General features: G+C 38.1%; 1 protein-coding gene across 2 annotated transcripts in view; it reads right to left on the bottom strand.

Annotated features, from left to right (window-relative positions):
- LOC123505154 (GPI ethanolamine phosphate transferase 1-like) overlaps positions 1-13,050 on the bottom strand; it is a 69,822-nt gene that overhangs the window by 30,478 nt on the left and 26,294 nt on the right. For both annotated transcript variants that reach the window (XM_045256275.1, XM_045256274.1), the window contains one exon: positions 2,377-2,500. In XM_045256275.1, coding sequence (XP_045112210.1) covers positions 2,377-2,500 — 124 coding nt within the window. The remainder of the gene's footprint in view (positions 1-2,376; positions 2,501-13,050) is intronic.

Here is a 13,050-nt window from a genome sequence, read left to right as displayed (position 1 = left end):
AGTACTTATCAATTTCTTCATCATTTCTTTGTCCATGTAGTGAAATGCTAATCCAATATTCCTTAACAAATTATATGTTTCTCTGAAAATTCTATCAATATGGCTTACTGGTTGATTGTTTTCTTCCATCATCACTCCCAAGTCCTTTTCCTTTTTTACTTTTTCTAGTTCTACTCCATCTCCCATCTTATAGATTCCCACTGGTTGTCTTTCACTCTTTCTTATATCCATGACATGGCTTTGGTCCACATTGAATTCCATCTCCCATTTTTTACTCTATTTCCAGATCTTGTTTAAGTCTTCCTGCAGTATTTCAATATCCTCTTTTTGCTTTATAACTCTGCACAGTTTCGCATCATCCGCAAACAGATTTGTGTAGCTGTTCACTCCCTCTGGCATGTCGTTTATATATATGAGAAAAAGTATTGGCGCCAATACTGACCCCTGTGGCACTCCGCTTTCTACTGCTCTCCACTTGGACTTCATATCTTTAACTACCGTCCTTCTTTCTCTCCCCCTCAAATAATTTTCCATCCATCTCAATGTGCTTCCTTTTAAGCCACCCTTCTCCTCTAACTTCCACAGTAATCTTTCATGTGGCACTTTATCAAACGCCTTTTTAAATCCAAATAAATACAGTCAATCCATCCCTCTCTCTCTTGTACTCTATCAACTATTCTAGAGTAGAAACTCAGTAAATTTGTTACACATGACCGACCTTTTCTAAAACCAAATTGGCTATTTGATAATAATTTGTTGTCTTCAAGAAACTCGATTCATCGTTTCTTTATTACTCTTTCACACATCTTGCATATTATACTAGTTAGTGATACTGGTCTGTAATTTAAAAGTTCTTCCTTCCTTCCTTTCTTATATATGGGAACCACCTCAGCTCTTTTCCATTCTACTGGTACTATTCCATTTTCTGTTGAGCATTTTATGATGTTGCATATAGGACTTGCTAGTTCTTCCTTACATTCTTTTAATATTCTGCCTGAGACTTCATCTGGTCCCATTGCCTTCTCTTCTAATTCCGTCATCAACTCTTTTATTTCAAGCTTGGTTACTTTAATCTCTTTCATATAGACAGTCTCTCTATTACCCTGTGGTCTTTTGAATTTGGATTCCTTAGTAAAGACTTCCTGAAATTTACTATTTAACAGTTCTGCCATACTTTTTGGGTCTTCCACCATCCTGTTCTCTCCTTTTAACCTTTCTATTGTTTCTTTTTGCCTTATTTTTCCATTTATGAATCTGTAGAACAATTTCAGTTGCTCCTTACATTTTTCGACAATGTTCTTTTCATAGTTCCTTTCTTCTTCCTTCCTCACCTTAGCATATTCATTTCTCGCTGCTTTGAAGTTTTCCTTATTCTCTGGATTTCTATTTCCCCTCCTTCTTTTCCATGGTCCATCTCTTTTCTCTTTTGCCCTAGCACACCTTTCGTTAAACCAATCTTTCTTTCCTTCTTCTTTAGGTCTATATTTCGGGACATAATCCTTGACTTCTGTTTTGTATATTACCAAAAATAAGTTATATTTCTCTTACACCTTCTCTGAGTTTTCCATCTCCTCCTAGTTAACGTTTTTAAAATAGTTCTTGAGATTCTCAATATCAGCCTTTCTGTAGTTTAATCGGTCTCCTTTGTATGATTCGTCTCTATCTTTCTTTCCATCTTCTATATCTATTTCTAATATTACATGGTCACTCTTTCCCAAAGGGCACTTATATCTAATATCATCGTTCATTTGTATAACCTTGTAAAAACCAAGTCCAATCTCGCTGGCTCGTCGTTTCCTCTGAATCTTGTGTTTTCCTTTACTCTTTGGTCCATCATATTATCTATCATTAGGTTCATGAATCTATCTCCCCAGGCTTCTTCCCCCATACCACTTTCATAATTTTCCCAGTCCAGTGTGTGTGTCTGTGTGTGTTATTATGCTGTGTGTAACAGTTGGAGGTCATATATGATTATGTAAATATGAATATAAGTAAATAATACAAATCAAACAGTTTATAAAATCATAAATACATTCCCTTAACCCCTTCGGCACCGGGACGTATTTTCATCTATAGTTTTAAGTGTGATTAGATGATTGCATTGACATTATGAAGGGTCTATGGAGGTCAGAGGTTTAATGGCCAGAGTCTTCACTATTTCAATCCCCACATGAGTTTGTGAAGCTGTATAAAATCATCAAATAGTAACCAGAATGAGTATGGAAATGTGTAATGGTACTGAAGGGGTTAAACATACAGCCAGTCTTTGAAGTTCAAGGATTCAGTAAGATTGTGCAACGTAGAAGCACAACACTACTAAAACAGTGAATTGCCACTAACTGTAAAAATAGCTGAATAAGTGCAAGTGTTCCTCACCAAGTAGTCTTGTCAAGTTTGTGATGCCCCAAACCACTAGCACTAGCGCCATTAGAAAGGAAGACCTCCACACTCTGCGTCCCTCAATGGTACCTCCTGCCATCCTCAGCACAGCACTGTGATCCTATGGAGAATATATTTAGGAGAAATATAAGGATTATTGAAAACTGAATTTCAGTAATAATACTACTGTTTTTAACTAATAGTACATGCTTAGCTCCATTAATGAACAATACATGATAAAAACAATTCTGTATCACCAATAATCACCAAATTATACTGAATAATAATGGCCTCATCAATGCACAACCAATTACCATGAAGTCAACTTAATATAACAAAAGAATATTAAAGAAGTGCATGTAATGTCTTTATTGATTAAATTTTTCTAAAATCGCAAAAATTTTGTTTTTACTCAAGGTAAAGAGGATAAAATTAACTATAAAGCAAAGATTTTTCATGTGGAATGAAAGAAAAATAAAAGCAGTAACAGCAAAATTGTTTTGTTGCTTTATTAGCAACATACATGCCATTCCCTATGGTACATTTTTAAAACTGTCATTATTTGTGAAACATATCTGTAAATTCTGCAACAACAAAAAAACATTTCTTAAAAATTTTGTCGAATGACATTCTTATACCTTTACTCACTTTGATTTTAGGTTTCTGTGTATCAACCTATCTATGTCTTAAGTCCCTCATTTTCACTATTTTACTCATGTTTTAATTCATTCCTTTACCACACCACATACAGGAAGTCCTCATTCTACAGTACATATGCATTCCTGAAAACCTTACCGCAAATCAAAATTACCGTACATATACCGAACCCATTATAACATGTAATAATAGGGGATGTGTTCCAGCACATCAAAAGTCACCCTTACAGACATGAAAATACATGAAAATAGTCATATAAAAAAATGAAAAGTACTGCGCAAAAGAAATAAACAAAATGTTTTTTATTTACCATTCACTCGCCACGTATTCTATCAGATGATGTCCCTCCCGATGCTAAGGGACAGTAGGGATTTCAGCCCTTACTCATCTTCTGCTGGGTGGGCAGACGAGGATGCAGACTCAAACACATCGTTGTCTGCACTGTCTGAAGCAGATGTGGAAGGGCCAGCTGTACCAGGGTTGGCACATTTGACTGGTTTGAAGAAAGAGGATATGGAGGAAAGGCCAGCAGCAGATGTGGAAGGGCCAGCTGTACCAGGGTTGGCAGGTGTGAGACGGACAGCATGTCTGACTGGTTTGAAGAACAAGTAGATGGAAGACTGTTTGGCATTTCTTATTTTTTCATCATAAATTTCTTGATAAATCTTGACACTTTTCTCTATGTCATAAGCCACTTTGCTACTCCTGGCAGGATTTGGGTCATGTTCTTTCAGGGTTTCCAGGGCTTTTTCGATACTCCCGAGACATTCTCGAAGAGTTTTGATGTCCAGGCCACGCACAGGTTCTTCTTCCTCATCTCCCTCTTTTTCTGCCTCTTGTAATGCCTTGTCTCGCTCTATAAGTTCATCATTTGAGAGAGGTTCAGCATGGCTTTCCAAAAGATCTTCAACATCATCATCAACTTCATCAAAGTCATTTCTGATCGCACCGATGTTGTCTTCAGCGAAGCCTGGGAAGTCATGTGCGCATTCTGGCCATACTTTCTTCCATGCCAAGTTCATGCTAAATGTCTTCACTTCGTCCTAAGATGATGTTGTCTAGGGCATGTTTGATGTTATATGACTTCCACCATTCTCTGATAGTGGGCTTGCCAGGCCCATCTGTGCCCTTTATCAGTTGCTGCATGGTTCACTGCTGGTAGTAGGCCTTAAATGTCTTGATGACTGTCTGATCCATCACTTGGATCAGAGCTGTGGTGTTTGGGGGGAGGAACATCACCTCAATATTCTCCACCCAGTGTCCACAGAACATTTTGGGGCCATTATATTATGGGTGCGTCACTGTGCGTGGTGATAGTAATATCCACAAAAAACACGCCGTAAGGATTTCACTTGTGTTCATTGGGAAACACAGGAAAAAACTGATTCTTGTGGTGGCACTACGGTACGGTGTAAACAAAACACCAGCGGATACCGTATGTGAATTTTTCTTAGTGTAAATAGAATCGCGGTAGTAATTACCAAACACTGTAACTGTGAATTTATCGGATAATGAAGTACCATATAAGGAAGATTTACTGTACATACACACACACACTTATACAAATGATTATACAAGACACTCTGACTCCAGAAAGACATACAAATGAGTTAATTGCTTCAACACACGACACTAACAAACATCAGGGTGGCATTCAGTTGCATGGATAAAAGAATGATGAAAAGATCATAACCACTATGATAAGACCTAAACTAGAATATGCAGCAATAGTGTGGTCACCATACATGAAGAAAAGGACATCAGGAAACAAGAAAGAATCCAAAGGACTGCTACAAAGATGATGCCAGAAATAAAGAATCTTCCCTATGAAGAAAGACATTTTTTTTTATGTTATGGCCTATAGCACCTACAGGTACACTTTAAGAGTATGTATAGGAAGCACCGTTAAGTTTCCACCCATTAGTGGTACTAAAGATAATGGAACTACCAACTTTGAAGGATAGACAGGAGAGAGGAGATCTAATAACTATGTATAAATTAGTAAACTGTATGGAAAAGATAGATAGACAAGAACTGGTATCACTGATGGCAGATGGAAATAGACAAACAAGGGGACATTCCTAGAAGATCATGAAAAGTCAGTGTTTGAGGAACATTAAAAATTTTAGCTTTCCACATAGGACGGTGGACATCTGGAATGGATTGAGTGAAGAGATGTAGCACCAGAAAAAGTGCATAAATTTAAGGAAAAGTTGGATAAAAGTAGATGTGGAGACAGATCACTATGAGTCCTGCTTAAACCATGTAATATACAACTAGGTAAATATACACACACACACACACACACACACACACACACACACACACACACACACACACACACACACACACGGGACATCGTCGATGGCGGAGGTGGTCGCTGAGCTCCAGAGCAATCATCTATAATTCTACAGTTACCTAAGAGTAACCAAGGTGGGAAAGGAGCTGGTAATGTTTGTCCCGTCTCCATATAGTCATGTTAACTGTTGATTAGCAAAATAATGTCCAGTGAAGGTAAATATAAACTGTAGCCTGCGTTTGAGCCATCAGCTGGTTTGTTTACGTCTGCGCAACATGGCGGCCGTGAACTCGAAAGAGGAATCAGACTTCACAGGGTTTCAAGGAATAATGGAGAAGAGCGCTTATGTGAAGAAAATTCTGGAGTTAGAAGGTAAAATTGAAAAACTGTTTGAAAAGTATGAGGGCCTGGAAACGAGTTATGACAATGTAAGAAAGACTGTGCCGATATGAAGAAGGAAAATGCAGCACTGAAAGAGGAAGTTAAGCTAATTAAAGTGAATTGCGAAAATGTGGAGAATCTCTAGGAAAAGTGATGGAGAAGCAGGCTGAATGGAAAAAAAGTCAGGAAGTGGAAAGAAAGGAGGTAAATTACAAAGTTGCAAGTCTGGAAAAGGAAATCAAAGAGTCAGGGGAGAAAACTTTGGGCCTTGCTGAAATTATAGATCAACAGATCATAGAAGAGAAGATAGCTGAGAAAGTGGTGAAGGTTATTAAGTCAAATGAGACATTGGTGAGGGAAACTGTAGACAAAAAGAGATGTGTGGTGATATTTGGTGTGGAGGAGGATAAGACACCGAGTAAAATGGAGAGAGAGAAAACATAAAAAGGTGATAAATAATATCATTAATGTGGTGCAGAGGAGGAAAAGACCTAGTACAAGAAATAGAGGACTTCCATAGAATTGGAAAGTTCACAAGAGAAGGTATGAGGCCAATAAGAATCAAACTTAAGTCACAAAAGGATGGTCAAAGAAGATACTAGGTTTGGAGGAGAGGGAGCATCGTCAAGACTGGACTTGGTCTTTAGTACAGAGCCAATGGTCATTGAGGAGATGAGGGTGGAGTGCCCTTTAGCAAAGAGTGATCATGCAGTTTTGGAGTTCAAGGTGATAGACGAAGAGAAATCTAGAAGAAATGAAGAATATAAAGTGGGAAGATGGAATTATGCCAAGACAGATTTTGGAAACCTAAAGAAATTCTTTCAAGAGACAAATTGGATGAAATTCAAGAGTGCTAAGGGAGCAAATGAAAAGTGGAAGGAATTTATAAAAATATACAAAGAAGGTGAGAAAAAATTTGTACCAATAAGACAACATAGAGAAGTTGGAAAGCAGGACTGGTTTAACGATAGATGTGAAAAGGCTAGAACAAGAAAAGAGGATGCATGGAAGAGGTGGAGAAGGAAAAGACGGATTAAGCAGTGGGAAAGTTACAAAAGAGCAAGAAATGAATATGTGTTGATTAGAAGAGAAGAAAGAAAGAAACAAGAAAAGGATATAATTGATAAATGTAAAGACCAACCAAGGCTTTTTTACAGACATGTGAACAACAACATCAAAAATAGAGAAAGTATTGAAAGTTTAGAAGTAAATGGAGTATACAGTGAAGATCCCAGGGAAATGGCAGAGGCTATGAATGGATGCTTTCGGAAGGTATTCACAAAGGAGACTGCTTTTGACAAACCACTGGTAATGGAACAGAAAGGGATTATGAAGGAGTTTCAAGTAACGGTGGAGGAGATCAAGAACATGATGGGGAGTTTAGAAGTGAGAAAAGCTGTGGGACCTGATGGGGTATCAGGATGGATTTTAAGAGAATGCAGGGAGCAATTGGCAGAAAAAGTTTGTGAAGTAATTGATGCCTCATTAAGGGAAGGTGTAGTGCCCCAAGACTGGAAAAGAGCTAACATTGTCCCAATCTATAAATCAGGTAACAAGAGAGACCCATTGAACTATAGACCAGTGTCACTTACAAGTGTGGTAGCTAAGATGTGTGAGAGGGTGGTGAAGACTAGATGGACAGACTTCTTGGAGAAAAATGACATACTTTGTGAGTGTCAATTTGGTTTTAGGAAAGGGCGTTCATGCACGACAAACCTGATATGTTACTATTCGAGGGTGATAGATGTAATACAGGAAAGAGATGGTTGGGCTGATGGAATATATCTGGATTTAAAAAAGGCCTTTGATAAGGTACCACACCAGAGACTGATCTGGAAACTTGAAATGGTAGGAGGAGTGCATGGCAGTTTACTAAAATGGATGGAAGACTTTTGGTAGGAAGAGAAATGAGAACAATAATTAAGGACAGACCATCAGAATGGGGATTGGTGGAGAGTGGAGTTCCACAGGGATCAGTGTTGGCACCAGTAATGTTCGCAGTCTACATAAATGACATGGTGGATGGGGTGTCCAGTTATGTGAGCCTATTTGCAGACGATGCAAAATTGTTACGAAAAGTGAGATGTGACAAAGATTGCGAACTACTCCAGGAAGACTTGGACAGAATATGGAAATGGAGCTGTACATGGCAAATGGAGTTCAACACGACAAAATGCAAGAAAATAGAGTTTGGCAAGAGTGAAAGAAGAATCAGGAGTATGTACAAGATAGGAAATGAAGACATAAAACCAGTCATGAAGAAAAGACCTTGGGGTGACAATTACCAATGACCTATCGCCAGAGAGACATATAAACAAAATAATTGGAGAAGTATTGAACTTATTGAGGAACATAAGAGTGGCGTCAGATATCTAGATGAAGAAATGATGAAGAAAATAATTACTGCAATGATAAGACCGAGGCTTGAATATGCAACAATACAGTGGGCTCCGAACTTAAAGAAACACATAAGGAAACTAGAGAAAGTACAGAGGGCTGCAACGAAAATGGTGCCTGACTTAAGAGATTTGACTTATGAAGACAGACTGAAAAGAATGCAACTTCCAACCCTGGAAAACAGAAGAGAAAGGGGAGACCTGATAGCAATATACAGAGTGATGATTGGCATGGAAAAATGGATAGGGAAGATCTGTGTATGTGGAATGGAAGAATGTCGAGAGGGCATGGGAAAAACTAAAATGGCCACTTATAGGAGAGATGTGAAAAATATAGCTTCCTCATAGAAGGGTGGAAGCATGGAATAGTTTAGACGTGGAAGTGGTCAACGCAAGGAATATTCATGATTTTAAGAAAAGCTGGACATTAATAGATATGGAGACGGGACAACACGAGCATAGCTCTTTTCCGTATGTTACAATTAGGTAAATACAATTAGGTAAATACACACACACACACACACACAAGTGGACGTGCCTCCTGCTCAGACTAACTAACACTCCACACGCTAAACAATGTGCTTGAGTGAGAATACAGTACAAACAACCAGAACGAGTGTACAGAGTGAACGTGCCTGGTGGATGTACATAATAGTGATCGGAGGTGTTGAGAACCCACTCCAGACAATGCAGGGAACACAAAAGGCCAGCCACAAGCTACCAGGCCTGGCCCCAGTGACCACACACACCCACATGCTCCCAGGAAGAGTGAAATATAGACCTGTAAGAAATAAGTTACCAAATTCAAAATATGCCGATGAGGCCCAGGAGCAAAACCAAAAGTGGCCAGTCAAAATATGAGTCCATCTTCAACAGGGCCAACAATGCAAGGTAGATTGGTTATGCTAGAGAAGAAATTTGAGGATTTGGTGAAGGAATTAAAAGTTCAGAGGAGTGAGGAGGAGCAGGATAGAGAATTCCGCAAGGCTTTGAAGGAAAGAGTTAAGAGACTGGAGGAAAATGAAAAATGATTGGTGGATGAGAATGCACACTTGAGAGTGGAGGTTGAAAAATACAAGAGACGGTTGGAGGAGAAAATGGAGAAAGTTGTAAAGGAGAAAGATGACTTTAAGGAAATGATCAGTGAGCAAAGTGAAAGGTTTGAAAGGGAGTGGGAAATGAAGAAAACACAATGTACTGAGTCGAGGGAAGCTGAGATGGTTGGTTTACAAGAAATAATTAAAGATCAGTTGAATGAAGACAAAAAAGAAAGGTCTAAGGAACTGGTTAATATTATGAATAAGGAAACATCGATAAGAGAAATAGCAGAAAGGAAGAAGAGTGTGTTAATATTTGGGATGAAAGAACAAAATATAACATATAAGCCTAAGAGAATTAAAGAAGAATTAAAAACGGTAAGAGATCTGTTCAAAAATCTAAATGATGATGAAAAAAAAGACCTACAAGAAGAAGTGGAAGAGATCCATAGACTGGGTCCGTATAAGGAGGGAGTAAGGAAACCGATTAAAGTAGTACTGAAGTCACAACAATCTGGAGGACATTTTATATAGAACATCAAAATTAAGAGAGGTAGAAGGTTGTAAAGAGGTGTAGAAGAAAAATAGAAATGAGGAAGAGAGAAGATATAAGGAATTGTTGGAAGAGGCGAGAAGGAAAAATGATGAGCGGTCTGAAGAGGAAAAGAAAAGTTTTTGGAGAGTTATAGGAGAGAGTCAGAAAGTGGTATGTGGAAAGAAGGAATGCGGAGGAACCCCTAGAGGAGCAGTGGTGGACCGTAATGTATACTAATATAGATGGGATACTGTCAAGTAGATTGGAATTGCAAGACTATATGATGGTGGAGAAGCCTGATATAGTGTGTTTGACTGAGACAAAATTACATGAAAAACAAAGGTAAATTTGGATAATAAATATAATATATGGAGAAAGGATAGAGAGTAAAGGTGGAGGAGGAGTTATGATTATGACGAAGAAGAAGATAAATGTGGATAAGGTTTGGTATGGGAAGAACAACAGAAGTGATAAGCATAAGGTTAAAAAGTGATGGAAAAGAATTAATAATCATGGTGACCTATGTACCTCCTAAAACAAATTCTTGGACATTAAGGAATACGACAATATGATCAAGGATACTTTACAGAGTTTGGAAAGTGTATTAACTGGAAAAAGAAAGGTGATACTAGTAGGAGATTTTAATTGTAAGGAGGTGGATTGGGAAAATCTAGTAAGTGGTGTTGGAGAGGAAGCATGGGAGAGAGATTCTTAATCTAATGATGGAAAATATGATGGAACAGAGGGTGAAGAAAATACTAGATATAGAGGATGATGAACCGGCTAGACTGGATTTGGTGTTAACAGAGAAGTGTACCTATGTGGGGATATACAATATAAATGTCCTTTGGGAAGAGTGATCATGTGGTTATGGAAATGCAGATAGCAATAACACAGCGAAGGAAAGATGAGACATACAGGAGTGGTAGATTGAATTATAGAAAGATGGACACAGAAAGTTTGAAAAATTATTTCAGAACATTAGATTGGGAGATGTTACAAATCAGAGAAGTGCAAAAAAAATATGAGATTTTTATGAAATATTATAAAGAAGGAGTTATGAAATTTGTACCAAAGTATAAACCGAGAGAGGAAGGAAGAAAGGATTGGTTTAATGCAACTTGTGTTAAGGCTAAAGAAAAGAGATGTGGCTTGGAAAAGATGGAAAAAGAGCAGGAATATACTAAATAAGGAGAATTATAGAGTGGCAAGAAATGAGTATGTGAGGGTAAGGAGGAGGAAGAAAGAAAATTTGAAAAAGATATTGTAGACAAGAGTAAGGAACATCCAAAATTGTTTTACAGGTTCATAAATGGTAAACTTAAAAGAGAGAGTCCATTGAAAGATTAAAAGGAGAGCAAGGGATAGTAGATGACCCTAAGAATATAGCGGAATTGCTAAATAATAGGTTTCAACAAGTATTTACTAAAGAAACAATGTTTGTAAAGCCTCAGAATGTAGAAGGAAATGTGCACATGGATGACATTAAGATACCTAAAAGGAGTTATATAAAATGTTGGAGGAACTTAAAGATGATAAAGCGATGGGACCAGATGAAGTTTCAGGAAAATTATTGAAGGAATGTAGAGAAGAATTGATTGATCCATTATATGATATTATAAGGTGCTCATTAGAAACAGGGAAGTACCAGTAGAGTGGAAAAGAGCTGAAGTGGTGCCCATTTATAAGGGAGGCAGTAAGGAAGAGCCTCTTAACTATAGACCTGTGTCTCTAACAAGTGTGGTCGGTAAGATTTGTGAGAGGGTGATAAAGAAATATTGGATACGGTTCCTGGAGGATCATAAGTTATTATCGGATCATCAATTTGGCTTTAGGAAAGGGAGGTCATGTGTAACAAATCTACTGAGCTTTTATTCAAGAGTGGTTGACAAAATACAAGAGAGAGAGGGATGGATGGACTGTGTATATTTGGATTTAAAAAAGCTTTTGACAAGGTACCTCACATGAGACTGCTATGGAAATTAGAGATTTATGGAGGACTGAAAGGAAAAGTGTTAAAGTGGATGGAAAACTACTTGAGATGGAGGGAGATGAGAACGGTAATAAGGGATGCAAAGTCGGACTGGTTGGTGGTGGAGAGTGGAGTCCCACAAGGTTCAGTGCTGGCACCAATACTTTTCCTTGTCTATATTAATGATATGCCAGAGGGAGTAAACAGTTATATTAATTTGTTTGCGGATGATGCGAAGTTGTGTAGGTGTGTGAAGAGTGAAGAAGATTGTGAAATTTTACAGGCAGATCTGGATAAGATTTGGGAGTGGAGCAAGAGGTGGGAGATGGAATTTAATCTGAGCAAAAGTCATGTGATGGAGATGGGGAAGAGTGGAAGACGGCCAAGAGGGTCATATAAGATGGGTGAAGAAGTAGTGTTGAAAAAGGTGGAAAAGGAAAAGGATTTGGGAGTGATAATACAAGACCATGGGCAGTTTGAGGCTCATATTGATAAGATGTTTGGAGAAACATATAATTTGATTAGAAATATTGGATTAGCCTTTCATTATATGGATAAAGATATGATGAAGAAATTAATTAGTACGGTAATTAGACCAAGATTGGAATATGCTGGAGTGGTTTGGTCCCCTTATAAAAAGAAGCATATAAGGAAGTTGGAGAGATTGCAGAGAATGGCAACAAAAATGGTTCCGGAATTGGCAGAAATGACCTATGAGGAGAGATTAAAAGAAATGAATTTGCTTACCTTGGAACAAAGAAGAGAAAGAGGAGATTTAATACAGGTTTATAAACTGTTGAACGGTTTGGATGAAGTGGATAATGAGCAAATGATGTTGAGAGAGGAAAATTTAAATAGAACTATGAGATCGCATAGTAAAAAGATAGCCAAGGGAATATGCTTGAAGGATGTGAAGAAATATAGTTTCCCACAGAGATGTGTGGAGGTGTGGAATAGTTTGAGTGAGGAGGTGGTGTCAGCAAGGAGTGTGCATAGTTTTAAAGGAAAGTTGGATGTGTGTAGATATGGAGACAGGGCCACACGAGTATGATACCCAGGCCCTGTAAAATTACAACTAGGTGAATACACTGCCTCTGCAGCAGCAGTAAGAGACCAAACTGCTACCACCTTAACCTCTTCATTACGGGCAACAGAAAATGGCTCCTGGCGCCATAATCTGGATACCTGACTCAGAGGCACCTCTCTCTCTCTCTCTCTCTCTCTCTCTCTCTCTCTCTCTCTCTCTCTCTCTCTCTCTCTCTCTCTCTCCACTACAGAAATAATGATGATGGTGAATGGTTTTTCATAATAGGTACATACAATAAGAAATAAACCCACAAAAAATTTTTATAGAAAAAAATTATAGTCTGCCTTCTTAAGGCCATTTTCTGAAG

This window comes from Portunus trituberculatus, chromosome 17, assembly GCF_017591435.1.
Source record: "Portunus trituberculatus isolate SZX2019 chromosome 17, ASM1759143v1, whole genome shotgun sequence".
Classification (NCBI taxonomy): domain Eukaryota; kingdom Metazoa; phylum Arthropoda; class Malacostraca; order Decapoda; family Portunidae; genus Portunus; species Portunus trituberculatus.
This window is presented reverse-complemented; position numbering and strand designations above follow the sequence as displayed.